This window comes from Pholcus phalangioides, unplaced genomic scaffold (genome assembly GCF_987345545.1).
Source record: "Pholcus phalangioides strain wild (caught in Gottingen) unplaced genomic scaffold, Ppha-v1.0 ptg000022l_1, whole genome shotgun sequence".
Lineage (NCBI taxonomy): Eukaryota > Metazoa > Arthropoda > Arachnida > Araneae > Pholcidae > Pholcus > Pholcus phalangioides.
Genome location: NW_028301615.1, coordinates 1,199,252 through 1,223,336, shown reverse-complemented (window position 1 = coordinate 1,223,336; position 24,085 = coordinate 1,199,252). Strand labels below are relative to the sequence as shown.

Here is a 24,085-nt window from a genome sequence, read left to right as displayed (position 1 = left end):
GAAAAGAACATTTTAGTGGAAAACATTGCATGTGTATAATGCCTGCGAGTAGTTTATATTAAAATATTTCTAGTGCAGGTAGAACAAAAACTTGAACACAGTTGAGCGACTAAAAGTTTAGTATTTGAAAATCGAAAAATTCGAAAATGTGTTTTTTGGACAATTTGCGAGCACCAACCCCGTCAAAGTTAGAAACAATTTTTTGGGTTTTGGTCAGAGAGAGAGAGAGTCAACATTTTTTTTTGTTTTCGTCACGGAAAATTTTGAGTATTAGTCAGGGAAAGTCATGGGAAATTTTATGGTTTTGGGCAGGAAAAGTTAGGAAAATATTCGAGTTTTGTCAGAGAATGGTTGGAAATTTTTGAGTTTCAGCCAGGTAGAATCAGGGAAATTATTTAGCTTCAGCCAGGAAGAATCAGGGAGATTCTTTAGTTTCAGTCAGAAAGAATCAGGGAGATTCTTTAGTTTCAGTCAAGAAGAATCAAGGAAGAATCAGGGAAATTCTTTAGTTTCAGTCAGGAAGAATCAGGGAAATTCTTTAGTTTCAGTCAGGAAGAATCAAGGAAGAATCAGGGAAATTCTTTAGTTTCAGTCAGGAAGAATCAAGGAAGAATCAGGGAAATTCTTTAGTTTCAGTCAGGAAGAATCAAGGAAGAATCAGGGAAATTCTTTAGTTTCAGTCAGGAAGAATCAAGGAAGAATCAGGGAAATTCTTTAGTTTCAGTCAGGAAGAATCAAGGAAGAATCAGGGAAATTCTTTAGTTTCAGTCAGGAAGAATCAGAGAGATTCTTTAGTTTCAGCCAGGGAGAATCAGGTACATTATTTAGTTTCAGTCAGGAAGAATCAGGTACAATCTTTAGTTTCAGTCAGAAAGAATCAGGGAGATTCTTTAGTTTCAGCCAGGAAGAATCAGGGAAATTCTTTAGTTTCAATAAGGAAGAATCAGGGACATTCTTTAGTTTCAGTCAGGAAGGGATATTTTTGAGTTTCGGCCATGGGAAGTTAGGGACATCTTCGGGTCAGGGAGAGTCAGAAAAATTCTAGACTTTTGGTCAAGAAAGTCAGGGAAATGATCAAGCAGATTTCGCTGAAAATTCCTGTAAAGACGAATTTAACGTTTAAAATGACGACTGAATATTCAAATCAAAAACGATAAGAACGAATTCACATCGACAAATCTGAAGATCTGGGAAAAAAAGTTTTCTTAATTGAAATCGATATTGGAAGAAAATAACGCGTACTCACAAAATCACGCACGGTATCTTCTGTCCTGATCCTTAAGAAATCATGAAAGAAAAAGGGAAAATTTAAAAAAAAACAACAACCAAAAATACTCCTGTTTATGAGGTTTCCGGTGTTTAAAGAATATATATATTCTGGAGTTTCTTTCCCCCCTCTTTTCAGAGTCAATAATCTCTTTCTCCGAAATGGAGCTGTTTTGCATATTTTTATGGTATTTCTGAGAGAGGGGAATTGAAATATTACAGAAAGCGGAATAGGAATATTATTGAATTTATCGCAATATATTTCCCTTTGGTTTGAAATGAAAATAACAACCGAAAAGATCTTCATTTGAGAAGAGATATTAAAATTGGAAATATACGGATTCGGATCTATAAGTAATAAGCTGTTTAGTTGTGATAACGGTTACGCATCACGAAATGGAATGTGTAATCAATTATCTGAAAAACTGTCACTTCTCTCAGTGCAATAATAATTACCTGATGCGAAATTAAGTTATTATTGTCTAAGGAATCAGTATTAATTGATAGAACCGACGCTCGGTATAACGAACCCTTTCGTCCACGTCGAAAACGGACGTTGCGGCTATCGGGAGGTTCGTTATATCGAAAGGAAAGCATATATGATAGTCGTTATGTGGAAACGTTCGGGACTTACCCTTCCGGTCGTTGTAATGGAATGGTCGCTATAACGTGGAGTGTCGTTATAACGAGCGTCGACTGTACATAGAAAACGACAATTTTTGTTCTAACTGGTAATTGAAAATAAATAAGATTCGGATTATTGCAAGATATGCAGGAAACTGGTTGTTATGCAGAGATGGTGGCTAGGAAAGAAAAAATTCGCATTTTTGCCTTTACTCTGGGACTCGAATCACAGCCTTATTGCAGTTCGAGCGAGTGCGCTACCATTGTGCTATAGAAGTAATGAGAAATTTCTTCCTTGAAGCGTATATGCTAAACGGTACCGTGCGATGGACGATGACAAGCCACAAGCTTATGGCTCGTGAAACGACATCAAAACCACCAGTGTGGTATGTATATGTATGCAGAGAAAGACCACGAGAGGGCTTTGGTTTGAGTCGCAGTGGAGGCAAAATGTGAAATTTTCTTTCCTGGTTATCATCTCGGTATTAATACCAGTTTTCTGCATATCCCGTATTAAGAAATGTAGAGGACATCTTTGTCTACATGATTATTGTTATATTTAATATAATAATTGGGATTATACTACCTATACTGCCTCTGTGCAATTGACGTACTTCATATCACGAGGATCTCGGTTAGGTACACATTGATGAAAATTTGAGCAAACCACCCAAGGACGACACGCGGATGTAGACCAGTTTTAAGATGATACTGCGCCGACACCAAGACTACATGAACATTAATTTACGGAAAATTCACTGGCAACAATTCGTCACCAGTGAGTAATTGACAGAGTGATTGAGGAAGTGAGTGAATGTGTGACCGTCTAAATGACCGAATGAGTTGATTTGCTAGAAAGTAAGCGACTGACAGAGTGTGTGTAATTTTATGAGTGACAGAGTGAGTGGCTGAGTGAGTAACCACATGGGTGACCGAGTGAGTGGGTGAGTGACCGTATGAATGACGAGCAAATGGGTCAATGACACTATGACTGAACGTTTGGGCGAGCAAATCAATGACGGTATGAGTAACCGTATTTTGATGAATGACAGAGTGATTGATTGAGTGAGTATCCGTATATGTGACTCACTCACCTGTTCATTCACTTGCTCTCTATCTCTCACTTGCTCATCATTTACTAACTTCCTGACTCAGTTGATCAATCACTCACTTGCTCATGCACTCGCCCACTACGTCACTTTGTCTACGAATTATTTTTCGGTGAATTGTTGTCAGTGAAGTTTTGACGATGAATTTTCCAGAGGTTTAGATGATGATGAGTCTCCCGCACTCGATTAATAGCTCTCCAAGTCAGAGGCCAATTCAGAATGACGTCACACAGCTTTTCTTCACGAGTTGCCTCCTATACTTTTGACAATATTGAGAATCGTATAGCTTTTTCGTGCTGACCTCGTGGTAATGTACAGTATGGTTTCCACACCAAAGTCCATCATCTCTGGAGAAAATGACGCACTTGGACTTTTCGACCGTAAACAAGCGGCCGAAAATATACTTAAAATATAGAGTTTATTCCCCAGAAATGGTCTCGCATTGGATTCAATATAGGAGCCCATCCACAGTTTTTTTTTTCCTTTTCCTTCTATCCTACAGGAGAAAGGACCACCGAATGCGACTGTCTGGTTGCTCGGTAACAGAATTACTAAGTGTTTACGGAAAGAGACAGCCATAGACGATAAAAATGGCTCCCCCTGGAGAAAAAAAAGTTACTTCTTATATTTTTTTTATTCATTTTATTTTTGATACCGAAACTAAAAAGAAAAAGAGACAAATCGAGACGATTCCGTATAAATGGATTTTCCAGAAACAGCGAAAGGGAAAAAGTTGAAAAAGTGCGTGCGCGTGCGTGTGTGTGTGTGTTCTAAAGAGGAAAAGGCACTAAAAATAAAGCTCGAAAATTGACTTCATTCGACATCTGGCTTCGAATATTGTCTTGGGTGGAAGAAGAAAAATATATAAAAATGGCGTGTTTATAGTTATGTGTGTGTCCATTTTCTCTTGCTGTGATAATAGGGCTGCGCCCATTTTGAGATTATGCCGTGGAAGTGATTCGGAATCTCTCTCTCTCTCGTATTTTTGGGATTTGTGGTTATGGTTCGAGAAAAAGTTTTATAGAAAAAAGGGAAAATGGGAAAGTAGATCACGTTTCGTAACTCATTGGCCGTTTTTTAGTGCCTTAATCATCGTTAAAATAGGGGTAAGTATTCAAATGACTAAAGACAATGAGAATTTTTTAGCCGATTTTCTTCCATTCCAAAAAAAAATATTCACCTACAACGAGTGTTATTCGGAAAAATAATTTTAGAGATTGATTTTTTTTTTCACTCCTCTTAAAAATTATAAAGAGTATGTTTGTAATATGAGGATTTGTTTTCGTTTCTGTTTTATCAGTGAGAAATAACTGCATTAAAAAATAAATTACCTAAAATTTAGGAGATTTAATTGTGTGAATCATTTTCACTCTTCGAAATTTAGAGGAGGGAAATTTAGTTTTGATGCTTGAAATCACGCATCCAGATGCGTATTGGCCGACACTGCGCACAACTTTTAACCCACCACCAAACCAGAACATAGCTCCCACTCTGTCCCAAAAAGGGATTAAGCGGTTAACGAAGCCATGCTGGAGAAAAAGAGGAGGGAAAAGAAAATCTAAAATAATAATAATAATAATAATATAATGGAACAAAAAAAAATAAAAAATAAAACATGGTAACAAACAAAAAAATAAAAAAATAAAATTGCAGTATTTCTTGCAGACAAACACGCAAAGACACCCGCCACACCAGCGAGGAACCCATGTAAAAAAAAACATTGCAAAGGGTATATATCGTTATAAGGACCCACATGGACCCACGACAGAATTAAACATATATATATTACAAAAATCCGTGGAAATCGCGATGAACATCGCTGTCCAATAGAGAAAAGCCATTGCGACGGATATACATGATAAGGATCCTTATGGTTCATAATCTTGTGCATGAGTCACTGTCATTAAGGACTTCTTGTCGGGCTCTTAGAATCATGGAACTATTATTTTGTCCTGATTGTCATTGATGAATTTCATCAGGGTACATAGCTTGTCACCAGTTTCTTTGTTACTGAGGATAGATTTTTTTTCCAAGCTATGATATCTTCTGTTGGGCTATGCAGGTGAGCTCGCTGAGTAACTGGGCACTCTATGAAGGTCATCAACCCTTTTACAAAATAATACAGTGATACCGGTTACTTAGGATAACGAAAATAATTAGAATAAAATCATGTTTGTTCGTTTGCCGAAACTCGATTTCCCACAGGTTTCTATAGAAAATAATTTAATTCATTCCAGCGCAAAACTGAACGATAAGTTTTATAACACAGCAAAAAGGAGCACTATGAAAAAGACAAAAACTAACCGGAGACGAAGAGCTTCAAAGTATGATAAATGAGAATGTTATGCTACAGGAAGATGAGATACTGAGGAGAACTCTTTACTTTATTCAATATGCATAACCAAGTTCACACAATCCAGTCGAGTTTGTAGGTGTCCCCCATTCCTTTGTGATTTGATCAGCTCATTTCTGTGTCTGATATATGCAGGTGGGAAATAAAAACTCCTACATGGTCCAGACTATTTTTAGTTCGATGCTGAGTCTTGCACTGAAAGAACGCATGCTCTGAAAACATAAACATAGGCTCTTTTTTTTTAATGCATTTTACATCAGCCGAATCTTTCGTTTTACATGAAATGATTCAAAGAGAAATGAAGGTACAACTGGAAAAAGGTTTCGAGGTCGACATGAGTTAATCGATCTCGAGTGACAGTAATTCTGATTATGATTTTATGACTGGCGATGAAATTCAGCTCACGACGTGGCTGTTTTATATTAGCAGGTGCATACATATCAATGAAGATGTTCGTCAGCCGAATCCGTATTTATTAGCCGAAGCAGAAAAATGACGGAAACAATCTTCTTCAGCCGAGAATTCGTAAGCTGAGGTTTTCGTTAGCTGAGGTATCACCGTATTCTGTGCCAAAAAAGGAGTTAATTGTTCTTTCATCTATACTCTCGGATTTCCTGAGATCTCTACAAGAACACCTATGGGCTCCGTGGACTCCCGGTTAAGAGCCCCCGTTCTGGTCAGTTCCAAGTCCCAGCAATCGAGTAAACATTATTGGAATTCACATGGTGGGATATACGATCGAACCTGAAAACTGTGTCTTAGGCACGTCTCTAGGATCGCAAAATCTTTCAATTGCATCCGTTTCTTGAAAAAGGGGGCGATACCACACCTCAACGTGTAACATAAGGACCTCTCCCAGTGGAACTTGAAGAAATAAGAAACGTTAGAAGTAAAAATAAAACATCAATCAATCATTTTGCTTTTAGCTTTTATTTATTTCTTATAGTCTTGCATCTCCTTTTCCTTTAATTGAGGTCCGGTTTTTCTTTTTTGCCTTTCCCTGTTCCTCGGTAAACATTTGCACTTCTTCTCTTTTTCTGGGAGGAGACACTAAATGCTATGTGCATGTCCAAACTCCTCTTCCGATGGGATGCATCAACTCACGCTGTGTTTATACAAAGGATTTACCCAAGAAGCTGGGGGTTTAGTATATTTTTCTTTTCCACTATATATTTCCTACCGTCTTTTTACTTACTTACTTACTCTCTTGTGTGGTTCAGGCGGTGGATATTGTCTTTCCTCGGTCGACAGCGTTTTCTTGGTTGTGGTGGTGACGTCTTCACTCAACAGCAATTTCGTTTCAACCTAGAAAATAAGGCATTTTAACCCTTCGAGTTTTTTTTTTTTGTCAGAGCTGCTGCCCCTGAAGACAGTGAGTGAGTTGAGGGCTTCTTACCTCCTCCTCCTCCTCCGTCGAAGAAAATCTTAAATTAGCTTATTTTAACGCAGACTTAGACGCTACTATGTTATGCGTGCGCGTGTGTGAAGCGTTGAAACTGTCTTCTAGTTCTGTAAAGCTCAGCGTTTTTCAGGCAATTTCTTTTTCATTTTTTTTTGGTTGCCCTTTTCTGCCTCATTTCACTCTTTTCGCGGACTTTTAAAAATTGCATGGTAATATTAGTTTTTAAACCCTTCTCTCTCTCACTCTCTAGTCATTCGTCTCTGCTGAGAAATTTATGATTGTATTTACGAAGAATAACAGTCGACGGAAACGGTTGCGTACTCATATCCTCTTGGCTAGACTCAATGTTTGAAATTTCTAGTCTGTATCGTGTGTATGAAAGTTTTTCCCTTCGAAATCAGGTGCTACAAGGTGAACAAACTAAAAGTACGGGGTTGGAGCGAGGAATAAGCTCCCTACTTCAGAGAGATCTGGGGCGCGTTTTATTGCTCTGAAGGAGACAAAAAATTTAAAAAAAAAAGCAAATAGTACTAAAAATTCTTCGATAGGTGGCACTGGATCACATACATAAATATTGAATATGCTTAGACATATAAGTGCTTTATATGTAACACTAAAACTGCTCGATATGGTTCCCCCTTCATTTGAACAATGTTCAAATCAATGAGTTAGTCAAAAACTACAGAACACAGCGTCGAATGATGTCCTCTGTGATTAGAGTACATTGTTCAAATAGGGGGGTGGGGGGAGGATCATATTGAGCAGTTTTAGTGCTACGTATTAAGTATTTCTATGCGTAAGCATATTCTATATTTATATGCGTGCTCCAACACCACCAATCCAATGACTCAATATTCAATCATTACACTTCACCCACTTCTGAAATGTAGATGGCGGTACTGAAAAATCAGACACAGCACTATACATGCACTCAGACTGTTAGATAAACTCACACCTCCGGCACAACTCTCTCTCGGTACTAAATTGCCGGTACTAATTAAAAGTTGATATATATATAATTTTGAGAGACGGGAATGTAGTGTATCTAGCCATTTTTGCAAATCGCAATAAGTCCACTTCCTGTTTATTATATTATGTTTTGTATTTGCAACGTAAATTTTGGACATCAGTGCCACCACACCCAACCCTAAATTTCAGGAGATTTAAGTAATACTATGTGCTATAAAAAAATGACGAGGTAAAAAAAAATCTCACGGAAAAAAAAATCGATGCGGAATCTCGTAAACAACAGAATGCAAATGGCACGAGGAGATGACAGCATTTAATTCGATTGATATTTAACAGATGGCGCAACAATTAAGGCAAATAAAATTGACTTCGAAAACTTGTTTTGCTGAGGGTGAAATCTTCTCAAGAAAGTTTTAGCATTAATAGTGTTTATTTTTAACTAGGGAGCATGTGTTAATATCCTTTTCTCTGTAATAAAAAATTCATCAACCCTGATAATTACCAATGTATTTGTTCTCGTTGGTGCTGCCATCAGCACCAGCAAGAAGTCAGAACTCATCAGATGACAGCACCAGCAAGAACATTAAAGAAGCACAATTCTGACAACATAAACACGTTAGAGATCACACATACGAAAAATAACTTCAGAACAGATACTCCGGAATGTACAGATTTATTAGAAATTCCACAGAGCGGGGTTCGTGCACTGTTAAGTAGTCATAGTGTACTTGTTCATACAGTGATCAAAAAAATTTCGTTCCATTATTTTCACCTGATATCAAGAACAGAATTCCTCTCGTCGACATTAGCATAAAGTTCTCATCATGGGGAAATGACACCTCTTTTGAATAATAATTTACTCGTAAAAAACGGTCGAGATAAGCCCGTGTAGGTGGAAAATAATAATAATAATACCAAGAGTGGTAATGATAGTTACCGAGCCGATTGAGAGGAATATACGACACCTATTCGTGATCGTTTCTGATGACGTCCCAACTAGGATTAACCAATAACTTCGCGTTTAACGTGGATGGGAAAAAAAATTTTTGAATGATTTTTTTTTTCAGACGAACATTGGTGTAGATGAGGATTTCTTTTCCTGTGAGGTTAAGGTTTGGAACAAAAAGAAAAAAAGAAGGAAATAATGTAGGCCATTATCATCTCCTTCTGGGAAATTTCGGTAGTTTGCTTCTCGGCTTTTATAGTGACAGATGGCCTGTTAAGAGATAAAGTAATTTCCGTTGATGCCGGCAAATTATCCGCAACCGACATTTACCAGATGACGTGAAATGGCCAAAATAGTTTCGCATACGATTAATAACTTCCCGCAGTCTTGATTTTTATACGGCATTGTATCTCTCTTTTCTTTAGATCAGGGGTTCTTGACCTTCTGTATTATTTACTTCTTGTTCCAGTAACGTGAGAGCCAGAAAGCCTTCTTTACAGAATATAACATTCGGTATATGATAATCCCATCGAAAACATTTCATGTAAAAAATGAAGCCAAGTCTCGAGATTCTTTAGCAGTAAAAAGTTGTGATACTTGATGTAGAGCCAAGTCAAATGCTGTTATTAACTGTGACACTTTGATTCACAAGTCATTCCAAGGCTCTATACCAGTGATTCCCAACGTGGGCGTTAGGGGGGGGGGGGTGGAAGAAGCTGCGATATAGCATAGGATTGTATGGGTTAGGTAGCGTTGGGGGGGGGCTGGGAGAAAAAACTTCTGAAGAAGGGGGCGACGGGACAGAAGAGGTTCGGAAACTATGCTCTATATATACCATAGTTTCCCAACCTTTTTTGTCCTATCGCCCTCTTCTTCAGAAATTTTTTTCTCCCATCGCCCCCCAACGCAATCTAACCCATAGGATCCTATGTTATACCCGTAGCTTCTAGCGCCCTTGGATCTTTCCATCGCTGCTCTATACCTTTAATTGAAGAATATTTTGGGACTTGGTAATTACACAGCACATATTACATCTTACCATGTTATGTAAAATTAAATCAACTTGTAAATACAAATATCCTTACATAAAACAGTATTTGATGGAATAATAAAACTTCACCACGGTCGACACATTCTCGTGCTGCGTAATTGCCAAGTAACAAAATATTCTTCAACTAAATGTGTAGAGCCTTAGAGTGATTTGTGAATCAAAGTGTGACAGTTAATAACATCAGGTATTACAGCTTTTTACTGCCAAAGAATCTCGAGACATGGCTTCATTTTTTACATGAAATGTTTTTGGTGGGATTTCACTTCCTTTCGTATGTTCCGTTGTTCCTCTTTTTTGACGCTGCGTACTTTTTGGACACAGTTTCAGTTCTTAAAAATTATGTTTTGTATATTGTTTCACCATACAATGTCAAGTACACGAGTTGAAAGGCTTTCTTACTGTGGTGACATCATGATCCGCATTTTGAAGGATATTCGAGTATATTTTCTGTCCCTACCCTACTTTTTAAAATATGTTCACGTTTTTCCAGAGGCGCATTTATGGTTTTGCCGCCTGTGGCTGTTTCGCGAATTTTGCCGCCCTTCTCCCATTCTAGTCTGATTTCCTTGACTATTCTTCCCTCGGATTTGCTACCTTGTTCGAAAACCCTCTTAACCCCCCCTTCCCCCACTCCTGAAAGTACAACTGTGTCTCTAAGTCACGCTTTTCATTACTCCCATGCTTACACACTCTCTTAGTCGTTCACATGCTTGCACACTGTTTTGGTCGCTCACATACTCACACACGCTCTGGGTCACTCTTGTGGTTGCTCATTGACATGGTTCCTCTCATTATGGGTCACATTCTTTTGATCACTTATACTTTTACACATGCTCTATATAATGTTTTTGGACATTCACATGCTTTCACACTCTCTTGGTCACTCTTTTGATAATTTATACGTTTACACATACTTTAGGTCATTATTTTGGTCATTCACATGCTTTCACAATCCCTATGTCAGTGTTTCTCAATCGCCTGGTCGCGGACCAGTACCGGGCTCTAACACTAGTAACATCGGGCCAGGAGTGATTCACGTTTCATTTTTCTCGCTAATTTCTCGTTAGTTGTGTGTATGACTGGACGTTTCGCTTACACAAAAGAGATTTACCGGGCTGCGGGCTTCTAAATGTTGAAAACCACTGCGCTAGGTCACGCTTTTGGTCATTCACATTCTTGTGCACGCTCTGAGTCACTCTTTTGATCGCTCACTGATTTAGCCTCAGCTGTCTGGATTTATTGAGGGTTATACAAATTTTGCCGGCCTTCTCCTATTCTTCGAATTTTCTTGGACACTCATTCCTCAAATTTGTCGCTCCTTTGAATTTGCTGCCCGAGGATATAGCCCGCTAAGCCCCCCTGTAAATACGCCCTGGTGTTTTCCATCGTAGCTCAGTTGAATTGGTAATATTTACTAAAGAAGTGGACACAAAGATACTATCCATAACTTATTATTATATTACGATAACTGTAACAAAAATTTGTGTATGTTCATCTCATATTTTTGACGTGCATATCAACTACTGTACGTACATTTTAACATTTTACAGGTCTAATTCAGATTGTGTGTTTCATTAATTTTACTCTTCTGATCCGCTTCTTTAGAGATGATATCATCCGAAAAATTCATGGGGAAAAAATATTTCCTGTATGTATTTTGGATTCGTCTTTGTCCCATGAAACAAAATTAGAATAAAAATTAGATAGTTTTTTCCATCGAAAATAGGTGATTTTAGGAAAATGTATCAATCATAATAGTGCTATAATAAATGAAGTTTTTGTTTCCGAAATTAACACTGAATTTATATATTGACACAACATTGAACCAACACTACTGTCGATACATGTAAAAACCTTTTTTCCCAGTCTTCGGCAAATTTTGAATAATTTCAAATGTACTTGGCGATCTTGCAATCATTTGTCATTGTTTTTTTTTTGGCAACAATAGGTAATATCAAAATTTTTTCCCGTATTCTAAACCTGAGAAGAATTTTCCGGATTTTTTAATTTTTCCTTCGCTTTTGTAGCCTAAACACTACCTTCATACCAAATTCCATATTTCTACGGCTGTTTGAAGTACCTGGGATTTCTGATGATCGTGAGTCAGTCTGTGTCAAAATAACGAAACTTTGAGTTCAAATTTCTTAAGAACTACGAATGATAAAAACAACTTTCTAATTGGTAGTTAGAGAACAAGGCGACCGCGTAAAAATTTAGATGTTTTATTTTGTTATACATCGTGTTTTCACTCTCGAAACTGGTACAGAGGGATTCCTAAACACATTTTGAGCATTTTTTAAACTGGAACCTTACCTCTACGACGAACGGTTGTTGAGATAAAGGCCGCTTTGGCACTTACAGGACACCCTGTATAATCTTAATGACCAAGTATTACCATACATTACATCTTTGAGAGGAGCATTTCTTTAAAAGAACTGCCAACATTGATCATATCATAGCACGTACGTATATCGACACGCACCCACCCGAGATTAATATTTCTCTCCTCGCCGCCCACATTACCATTCTCATCTCTCTCATCACATCCGCGTGAGCATCTATTTCCTTCTCCTCCTCCTGAGAGAGAGAAAAAAAGAGCTGTAATCCTATTATATATTATCAAATACAGTGTACATATTTTTTAATACACACGACCGTTAAATTTTGAATAATGGCCCGTCCTCACCATCCGCGCAATGGAAGAAACATATTCGCTCGTATGTGTTCATTTGGGAGCGATCATTTAATGCGTTATTTTCCCTCGAATGTATGCAAATAATGATGGTAAATATGCAAATGACGAAGAAAATAGTCCTTTCGATGTTAGATACGCTCGAGAGTTGAGTTATTAGGATGATGATTTCCCTTTTCATGCATCCAAAAGGAAACATTTTTTACTTGGGAATACTCTAATTCACTTTGTTTTATGAACCCCCCCCCATGGTTCACCCCCTCATAAAAACGCATTGGTTTTTTTTTTCTTTACAAAGTGAATGTAAATTGTTGCTTACTAATATTTTTCATTGAAACAATTCATCAACGTATAGCAAATTAATTAATTTGAATTTATTAATGAATTTTATTTATTTTTGACTGAATTTTATTTATTTATTTATCATTATTTTGATTGTTTTTCCTTTTTCCCTAATCATGATTGCATGATCTACTAATTTCATTGCATGAACCAGATTCACCAATAAATATCAATATCTGTGCAAATCATGATTATTGAGATGGATGATGGATTCGGAATTTCTAACGAATCGGTCCACGCTGAAACGGGCTGTGTGAGTGTACGTATATGCACGGCACAAAATTGCCTATTTCTGCTGTCAGAGTTGTGCTTGTTTCGTGTTCTTGTTGGTGCTACAATCTGTGTTCCATATCATGAGATAAAGGTTTTGAATGCTTGAATTTTTATGTTATGTAAGTACGTTTTGAAGGTCTGCCTACTGTCTGGGAGAGACTTTTTTAAATGTGAGACCGGGCCGCATTCTCGCCTCGAAGTTAGGAAACCGCAGAAAGTCACCTTCAGCCTACCACCACAGTGCCGTCAACGGGGTTCGAAAGAAACACATTGAAAGATATACTTTCTAAAATACGAAAAAAATTGAGAAATGAAATTGGTTTTATGGGTTGTTTGTATGAAAATAGAGCATAGTGTGTTCACGTGCTGCCATCTGTCCAGAAAATCGGAAGTGAGGAAATTTTCTATAAAATCGTCCGCTTTTCGGCCCATTGGGCTTTGAAGCGCTTTACTACCGTTTTGCTCAAAAAAAGAGGTGGGTTACGAATCAGTCATATTGGCTTGGCGTGCATACGAACGTGTAAGTATCGTAGGTTGAGTCGAACCTCCGCCGCTCTGATCGGTCGCTCCTTAAATCGCTTCGGAACATCGTTGCGCTTAATATTTAATGAGATTCTCGTTATTCCGCGCGACCGATTCTTGAAAATAGCACACGTAGAGCCTATACAGCATATAAATATTTTACGCAATATAAAGAAGAAAATGTAATAGAAGCTGATGATGAAAGGAATAAGGATTTGGTTGGCGGAGGTCATTGATGTCATAAGCCGATCAATCAAGTAGTTCTGATGCCTCTCTAACCTTACCTTTTCATTAATAATAACCAAAATACACTGCAACAAAAAAACATTGCCATGTTCGAGTCTTTTGTATACTCTTTATCCGGCCAGCAAATGTTTTTTCCCCCGGAAAATCCATCTTCCATAAGGTTTCGATGTATTCATTCTCTGGGTTTACAGAAAATTCATCGCCAACAATTCACCGTAATGCAATTCATTGCCGGAAAATTCACCGTCAACAGTTCGATGCGAGTCAGAAAGCGAGGGATTGAGCGATTGCGTTACTGAGTCAGTGAGCGATTGAGTTACTGAGTCAGTGAGCGAGGGATTGAGAGAGTGAGTGGTTGAGTGAGTGAGCGAGCTACTGAGTCCATGAGTGAGTGAGTGGTTGAGTGAGCGAGCGAGCTACTGAGTCCATGAGTGAGTGGTTGAGTGAGCGAGCGAGCTACTGAGTCCATGGGCGAGTGAGTGAGCTACTGAGTGAGTGACCGAGCTACTGAATCCATGAGTGAGTGAGCGAGCGAGCTAGTGAGTCCATGAGCGAGTGAGTGAGCTACTGAGTGAGTGACCGAGCTACTGAATCCATGAGTGAGTGAGTGGTTGAGTGAGCGAGCGAGCTACTGAGTCCATGAGCGAGTGAGTGACCGAGCTACTGAATCCATGAGTGAGTGAGTGAGTGAGTGAGCTACTGAGTGAGTGACCGAGCTACTGAATCCATGAGTGAGTGAGTGGTTGAGTGAGCGAGCGAGCTACTGAGTCCATGAGCGAGTGAGTGACCGAGCTACTGAATCCATGAGTGAGTGAGTGAGTGAGTGAGCTACTGAGTGAGTGAGTGAGTGAGTGAGTGACCGAGCTACTGAATCCATGAGTGAGTGAGTGATTCGTTGAGTGAGTGAGCGAACTACTGAGTCCATGAGCGAGTGAGTGACCGAGCTACTGAATCCATGAGTGAGTGAGCTACTGAGTGGATGAGTGAGTGAGTGAGTGAGTGAGTGAGTGAGCTACTGAGTGGATGAGTGATCTAGTGAGTAAGTGAGTAAGTGAATGATCTAGTGAGTAAGTGAATGATCTAGTGAGTGAGTGAATGATCTAGTGAGTAAGTGAGTGACCCAGTGAGTGAGTGAGTGAGTGAGCTACTGAGTGGATGAGTGATCTAGTGAGTAAGTGAGTAAGTGAATGATCTAGTGAGTGAGTGAATGATCTAGTGAGTAAGTGAGTGACCCAGTGAGTGAGTGAATGATTTAGTGAGTAAGTGAGTGACTCAGTGAGTAAGTGAGTGAGTGAATGATCTAGTGAGTGAGTGAATGATCTAGTGAGTGAGTGAATGATCTAGTGAGTGAGTGAATGATCTAGTGAGTAAGTGAATTTTCTAATGAGTGAGTGAGTGAATTATCTAGTGAGTGATTCTAAAGATATGGCGGAAAGTTTTAATAATGATTTTATTAGAAGAAATTGAGATGATACGCAAGAAATTACAAATTGCTGTTGCACAAGAGAATATATTCAATAATTCCGTTAACTCAATGGAATTTTACTTAGAATCTTCAAAAACGAAACGTTAAAAGCAATAACAACGGAGAATTAAAAGATAATATAAAGTAAGTGGATTCGCTATGAATCAACCCCCTAAAAATGCTTAAAATCATCTCCTGTTATCACTTTGATATTATAAAAAACATTGTTGATGATGATCAGTAAGCAATGGATTATTTTTATGATGAACTAGCTGTTACCAGCGACAGCACTTCACTGGTGTGGATTCTGCAATCTCAGATTTACTCAGCAATGATTCCCCCTAAACCACTTTAACACCTCATGATCCCCATGGGTGATGAACTTTCAGAAATCCCGTTTTAGTGCGTGTCTACATCTATATACTGCATATAAAATGACATGTCCCTTGACTGATACATCATCTCCGAGCCAAAACCGCTGAAGCTATAAGTATGACATTAGGTCGATATTGTAATATAGACAAGATAATATAGAACAATCGGATTTTTTAATCATTTGTGACACTACTAGGTTAAAACTATCTAATTCACACACTCCCTCATTCACTTACTCACTAGGTCACTCGCTCACTCAATCACTCACTCACTCACATACTCACTAGGTCACTCGCTCAATCACTCACTCACTCACATACTCACTAGGTCACTCACACACATACTCACTAAGTCACTCACTCCTCTTTCACTGACTTAGTAACTCAATCGCTCACTTCCACGCTAACTGACTCGCATCGAACTGTTGTCAGTGAATTTTTCTAGCGGTGAATTTTCCGAACACGAGCGAGTGGTAGAAATGATTGATCTGAGTGATCTTGTGAGTGAGCGAGTGACAGAATGAGTGACCTAACGAGTAAGAGCGTGACCTTGTGATTGAGTGTACAGAGTGAGCGGCCTAGTCAGGAGGTAACAGAGTGAGTGACCTGGGGATTTTGTGATAGAATGAGCGACCTAGTTGGTGAGTGATCGAGTGACAGAGTGAGTGACAAAAGGCGATTGAGTGTATAACAAAGTGAGCAACCTAGTGAGTTAATGATAGAATGAGTGACTTAGCTAGTGCATGACAAAGTTAGTGACCTAGAGAGTAAATGAGCGAGCTAGAGATCAATTGAGTGACCGGCCTACTGAGAGATTGATCGAGTGATATAATGAGCTACCTAGTCATTGGCTGAGTGAGTATGAGAGAGCGAGCTAGCTTCAGTGACAGGTCGGGGAATTTTCCTATCAGTGAAATGCCTGGCCGTGAATTTGTTGTCGGTGGATTTTCCGGACACGATTGACAGTGTAATTTTCATATCCTTCAGTTTCAGATGCTTGCGTGCAAAGAAAAATGCATATTCATGTTGAATATTTTCGTTCGGGTATCCTCATATTATGACGCTAGAAGAATTTCACGGGTTTTGATATGTATCGCCCTCCCATGGCGATATAAAGAGAAGAATGTTTCTCATCTACTTCGATCCAAGAATATATTTCGTCGCAATAAAAAAACCTCTCTTCAAACTCTTACGATATACATATATATATATATGAAGCTCCTTTTAGTGGCATTTGTCCATTAAATCCATGCGAGGGGGGTTTTTTTTTCCACATCCACGTTGAAACCCGACCTCTTTCGTACACATATGCCATATACATTTATATGCATATGATGTGATATTTTGGATAGAGAGAAAAAATATATATAAATATGTCCGCCACACGCTATTTAAAGAAGTTCGAACTAGAAGAAAAGGGCAGAAGAGAGAACCTTATTGAATTTTTATGACGTTGTGGAAGATTCAAATCTGTCTCCTGTGCACGTGACCGGATGGGAAATAAAACTCCTTCGAAGACGTCCTGGAAAAAAAAAAAGGAAAGAAAGAAATTGGGAAAATTCTCCACGGCCAGTCTAGTCAAGTCAAGGCTGATAGGATTTTCTCCAATTTTGTTACTATTTCCTCTTCACACGGGATTTTTGAATCGATTTGCGGATTCGCGGATGATCGGATCAACTGAGGTCTCCGCGATCGCATCAAAAGCTGTCCATATTGTCGATGAATGATAAATAGCAGCTGTCGCATCAAGTTTCCGTGCTCAAAGATCTTCCAAAATTTAAATATTGTTTAATACAATAGGTCCTCTCTAATCGGGATTCCTCGGGACCTAGGTTATTCCGGATTAAGGAATTTTCCTGATTATGGATGAAGGTTTGTTTATTTCCCAAGTTTTCATATTTGAAGCAGTAATAGACCTCTTTCAGCACTTTTATTCGTATTTCCTTTTATGGAAAAAACATTAAATGGACCAAAATACATAAGTATAGTAACAGATAATTTAATTGAAAAACTATAATTTCTAATTTACATGCTGTTGCTAGTTGTCCATAGAAACAAACAAACAACCTTATTCTTCAGACATTTTTTCAAGTCATTGTGTTACACACTCTTTCTTCTCTCTAAAAGAATTTCCCTTTTGTAGATTTTCCGTTTCTCTGTGTTCTCCACACAACATTCGTACTGGTGTTCGGCGTTCTATACATCATATTACCGTTTGTCGCTTGTGCCTGCCACATCACGATATTTTCGGCATGTTTAGAATTTCATGCAATAACCACAGAAAACAATAGCGTGCTGGACCAGTTCTAAAACACGAAAAGGTTAACTGTACACCGAGAAATGAAGTGATGAAAGAAAAGCTCTTTTGATACCAAAGCTGACATTTTCACCAATCATATTCATTAAGATATCGCGGGTGCCCCATCATTGTTTCACAGAACCCCAAAAAATCACAGTGGATGCCAATAATAAAGTAAGTGACTAGGAAAAGGAAATAAAAAATGGCAGATGTATCAGAAAAGGCCGAAACACAGAATTTTTGGTGAGGAAAAAAACACCAAGTCTCCCAGTTCAAAAAAATAAAAAATAAAAATTGGCCAAGTATCCGGATTATGGAACCGTCCGGATTCAGGGGGTCCTAGTATATAAAGGATAGTGTTGAAAGAACGCTTTATATGTGTACTTCATTTACTATAGCATGGAATGTATTTATTTACCACTGAGTAAAACAATAAACAAAAATGTATAATATGAGAGGTTCGATTTCACTGGGTGAAGTTATGGTTTTACTGTCTTTATGTACATTATAATGAGCTCAAAATCTAGGGAAAGGTTGTTACAACGGACTTCTCGTCATAAGCGAATTTTCATTCTTTGCTCTGTCAGGTAGTACTTGATTTCAAATCTGCATTGAAATCAAGGTGACCATATGACCCGTATTTCCTGGAACATTCTCGTATTTTTACATTATTCAATCCATATCTCGACCTTTTATGTAAAAACATATCGTATATTTTTTTATTTATTTTCAGCGAAATCTGCTGGATTTTTTATTCTTTATGAAACTTAATGCTTTAACTTATTTTCCGAACTCATAAATTTATTATGATAATTATGATTATAAATATGAATATTCATCGCACGTATTTTTTGTTTTGTTATTTTTTTCTCTCTCGAAGAATTCATCTTAATCAACTGAAATTTGTTGCATTCCCCGAGATTGACAATTTTCCGTGACTTTGATAATAATATGCAACTTTGCTTACCTTCGCATCACTTTTGGTGATAATTGGGCGTTTATTGTATTTACCCGTGTTTGGCATCACGATTTCTCGTATATGAAATCGTCTTTTTGAAATATTCCTTTTTGATATTAGCAGGTGAACACGATTCCAATCGTGAAATTGATTTTCCCCATAACATTTACCACAGACTATTTTTACAGTAATTTTTAAAACTCGTATTTATATTACTATTACTCAACCGTACATGCCCCTTGTATAAATAACATTCCTTTGAGGCAGCGGTTCTCAACCGGTGCTCCGCGGAGACCTTGGGACTCCTTGTGCACTCTCCAAGGGCTCCGCGGCCGCTTGATTAAAATTAAAAAAGTATATAAATATTTTTAAATAGTAAAAATAAATCAGCAACTTTGATGAATTATTAAGAAATGGGCTTACGAGGCTCCGCGGGCCAGAAAAGGTTGAGAACCGCTGCTCTGGGATATTTGCACGAATTGGTACATGTCGGAACGTATTGTGTGTGTGTGTGTCTGAATGAATGAACGTCAGAACTTTGCTACTGGACTTATCCCGTTGCCGAGATATCTTCCAGTCCAGCATCGTGGCAGAGTCAGGAAAATGCGTGTATGTCTGTGGGCTTAACGCTTTTATGTTGTTATAATTGTGCTTGTTTTGTGTTCTGCTGGTGTTGACAGCTTTCTTCCATATTTTGAAGTGAAAATTGATATGAAGGAGAAAAACTATATAAAAACCGAATGTCACCGAGAAACACTAAAATCATAAATTTTTATCTCACTTTTCTCAATCGGCTCTATGAATGCAACATGAGAGGACATGGGCATCAAACTATTGGAGGAATGTGTGTAATGATATTTGATAATTATTTTTGCTATAATTTCTTAAGATAAAAAAAGCCTGGCGTTTTCAAGAATTTTGTTGACGTTATAGCGAAAGCTCCCTGATTATCAACACGCTAAATCGGCACATTTTTTTGTATGTTTAAAATTAGTTTTATGAAAATCACTGGGGCAAATTACTTGTAATAACGAGCTTTTCGTGTTATAAACCCCCATAGACTTAAGATATAAATAGACCGCGCACGCTATTCATAAAACTTGTCGAACGTGAAGAAAAGATGAGCAGTATTGTCGGGGAAAGAACAGGTTCTGCGCTATTACATTTGGCGCTTTTTCGCAGAAGCTAGGATGTTGCTGTAACGAAATTTGACTCAATTCGATCAAGTTGATGAAAACTTTCCTTCATTTTTTCAATGAATTTCACTCATTTTTATGTGAAATATTTAGGGAGTATCAGATTTGAAAAAATAAATTCCATAAAATAAACAAATATTGGAAAACGGAACAACGTATATGTTGTAAAGCCTAATTCATTTATATTTTTAAATATTCTCTTCATTCACTTTGTCGCTTTTAATTTCGAAAATTTATTTATACTAGAGGTTATTAAAACAAAAATATATCTTTCCAGAACATTACAATTACTCTATATACTCATAATTAATATATAATTAATTATAATGCATCATATTATGTTATGTAATGTAACACATTCACACTCATACCATATTCAGTCATGAAATAATATTCAAACAATAAGAAAAAGTTTCATTTCTAACATTCCTGAAAAACCTTTTATAACCTCATCACACAAAACTGTAAACACTTACATAATATTTCAGGATTAAAATAGATTTTACTCAAGAAAATCACAGAATCTCATCATCAATTTCTCTAAATTATAAGAATTAAAATTCCATGTAGAGTATATATGTAATAATTTAAAGTGTGTATATATATATATAATATTTTAAGAGTCACACATATATATATATATATATATATATATATATATACACATATGACATATGTAATCTCTTCGCTCCAAAAGTATGCATATGTTAATCTTAATTTAAGGTATTAAATCGTTTTTAGAATGATTCTTTTTCAAGATAACATCTGAGGTACACAATATATGACTTCAGGTCTTAGTACAGATATTGACTCAAAAAATCAATTGAATAATTAATTTTCTTGTTTGAAGCGGCAATTTCACATACAACAAACATAAATTAAGGAATAAAAAAATTTCTTTTCTGTAATAGTTTTATCTCAGGTGTGAAGAGGGGTAAAAATACTATTATTTTTAGAGGTTGTTATGCATTTTTATGCAAAACTGCAATTGTCTAGAGGGGGGGGGGAAGTTTTCCTCACATTCTATTTAAATAGAATATTTTTCATAAATTTCTCCTTCTGAAAAGCATATTTTCTTCCAAGTTGAGCAAAAGTCGAATGAACTCACTAGCTCGCCAAATCTCGCCAAATCTTGCGGAGACGTATATTTCAGTTAAAACTTCATAAAACTCACAATTTCAATCATTTATTGCCAAAAATTCCATTAAAACATTTAATAATGATTCATGACATTTGAATTTTACCAAAACTTGGAACTTTAATTGAATTAAATCCAAAATGGAGTCGTTAAAAACTGAGATTACGTCAGAAATCCATTGCATCGTCAATTTAATATTCCAATTTTTAATTTATAAGAAGAGGAATAAGCAAAAAAGTATTCCCTTGTGAAAGGATACTGGTCCCCCTTTCCTAAACCGCTCAGAACATCCGAAAGCTGCGCAAGTGTTGGCCATTCTAATCAAAAATAAGACAGCGCGTGTAGATCGTCATACGAGTAGCCATAAGGAAAGCATTGCCAGCGAGATTCCCTGACCAGCCTTTCGACTGGAGTCACGTGACTCCGGATCTTTGCTTCACATTGTAACCCCTCGCGCGCACTCTATAGTATTATTACTCTGTGTAAACCCCCGATCGTTACATCGAACTCTTACTGTATGTATTCTTTTTGATTTTCCTACAGTTATAATCCGATGACGGGACTGTTGTTCAATCCGAGTACCAACACGACGTACGAAGCCGATCCGGACAACACGAGCGAACAGGTTTACGAAACGTTCCAATCGGAGCTGTTCGCACGCAAATGGCTGTCGTGTTGCAGAGCTGCCCTGGATTGCTGCAGGAAAATGGCGTCGGATCCTCCTGCGAGTTCCGGTAATTATCACGCACATTATGTTAAAACAAATAATTAGTTTATTGAAAAAAAGAAAAGAAAAAAATACAATATATACAGGGTCTTCAAAATTAAAGTTCCACTTTGAAATGGCCATAAAAGAAAAACTACCGGACAAAATGTTATCAAACTTGGTAATAGTTTACAGGACGGAAGTCATGAGATTCAATTTTCCGAAAAAAAAAGTTCGAAAATTCAGCGCCAGCGGGGAATGGTGCTGTATGTACTTCCCCATTTCTTGACCACATCGGTCAGCAGACCTCAACACCCGTGACTTCTAGCTATGGAGTTACCACAGAGCCACTATTTACGGTGATAACATAAACAATTTGGCGGAATTGAAAAATGCGATACACCCACATTTGCGTAACATTCCTTCTGATATGCTAAGAGTAACTGTTGAGAACGCCGTAATGCGATTTAACGTGCTTTCAGAAAATGGTGGACGCCACATTGAACATTCTTTGTAACACGTTTTAGAAACGATTAAAAACATTTTAAACCGATGTTTTCATTTTTTACATATTGCATACAGCACCAATTCCCCAATGGTGATGAGTTTTTGAACTTTTTTTTCGGAAAATTGAATCTCATGACTTCCGTCCTGTAAACTATTACCAAGTTTGATAACATTTTGTCCGGTAGTTTTCCTTTTATGGCCATTTCAAAGTGGAACTTTAATTATGAAGACCCTGTATATATACGTTATTCTACACACGTTATACACACGTTATTCTACTCAAAGAATCGCTTGATCCGCCTAGATATGAACTTTTCCGTGGTGGCAAACACTTTCATAGTATCAGGTACCAAACAAAATATACAAATAAACGCGAGTATCATTTCGTGTGACAACAGTGTTTACTGAGGGCCGAGAAGAGTATCTCCTTATTTTAGCAAAATATTAACGTAATTAATTATTAGTTTTAAATTATGAAATCGAGTGTTTTCTTCAAGTTTTGTACCAACGCTTCGATATCATGCAAAAGACGTGAGTCGGTGTGGATGTGGTCATATCATGTGTACCTACCATACCAAGAATCTGTCATAAATCGTGATGATGAAATTGAGTTCATATTAAAATCAAATAATGGGAATGACTTCATAATAATTTTTTTATGACAATAATTTTTTCTTTTTACAATTTGGCCAATTAAGCTAACAAAAATTGCAGAAAGCGGGACAAACGGTAGGTCAAATGGATCAAAACCATTCTTCATTGGCCATTTGTTTGTATATTTTTGTTATATAGTACATTCGAGGACTAACAGTTCATTCAGACGAACATGTGACTACAACCAGTCATCGCCAATTATCCAACAGTCGGTTAAATAAGTGTTATTCAACGGAAGATCCGTCTACCCATGCCGATTTGAAAAACATTGTGAAATTCATATAACCGGAACTTTAGGTTTATTCTAATATTTTACCGTCACTGTATTGATTTTAATTTGTCTTAGCCGTCAGCAGGTTTGCGAAAATACAGGGTATCCTTTAAATGCTGATTCGGCCTTTATCTCATCAACCGTCCGTCATAGAGAAACAGTTTCAATTTAAAAAACGTCCAAAAGGCGTTCAAAGTTTACCCTGTACCAGTTTTGAGAGTGAATATACAGTGTGCCACAAAATGAATATTACACTTAGAAACTTTGAATTTTTTGTTGGCCTCAGGAGAGACAGGACAACTTTCGAATTGGAATTTAGAGAACGAGGACCAAGTAAAAAACGGGGCAGTCCGATTTACCCCTTTACAATTACGGGAGAAATATCTCGTCCAAACGCCATTCATAAGAAATTCATTCCAGTTATCTGTGTGTTTCCTTTACGAATTTCCTCATCGTCACGTAGTTTCATTGTAACCCCATGCATTAAAGTTTTTTCCCAACTCAACTTTTCCCCGATTTTTGAATTTAAATATCTTAGTCAACAATGCATAGGATTTTTTTTTTAGTCTTAGAAGAGGCAGGACAACAACTTTCTATTTGAAAGTTATAGGACAGTATCAACATTTAGACTTATTTTATTTCGTGACACACTGTATTTGTACTCTCAAAACAGCACAGGGTAATTTCTGGTCACATGAGCATTTTTTAAACTTAAGTACATC

At 37.4% G+C, this 24,085-nt stretch overlaps 1 protein-coding gene across 2 annotated transcripts in view; it reads left to right on the top strand.

The window, feature by feature from the left end:
- Positions 1 to 24,085, top strand: part of LOC149069305 (calcitonin gene-related peptide type 1 receptor-like) — a 103,086-nt gene that overhangs the window by 45,142 nt on the left and 33,859 nt on the right. For both annotated transcript variants that reach the window (XM_089249602.1, XM_089249601.1), the window contains exon 3: positions 21,769 to 21,959. In XM_089249602.1, coding sequence (XP_089105728.1) covers positions 21,769 to 21,959 — 191 coding nt within the window. The remainder of the gene's footprint in view (positions 1 to 21,768; positions 21,960 to 24,085) is intronic.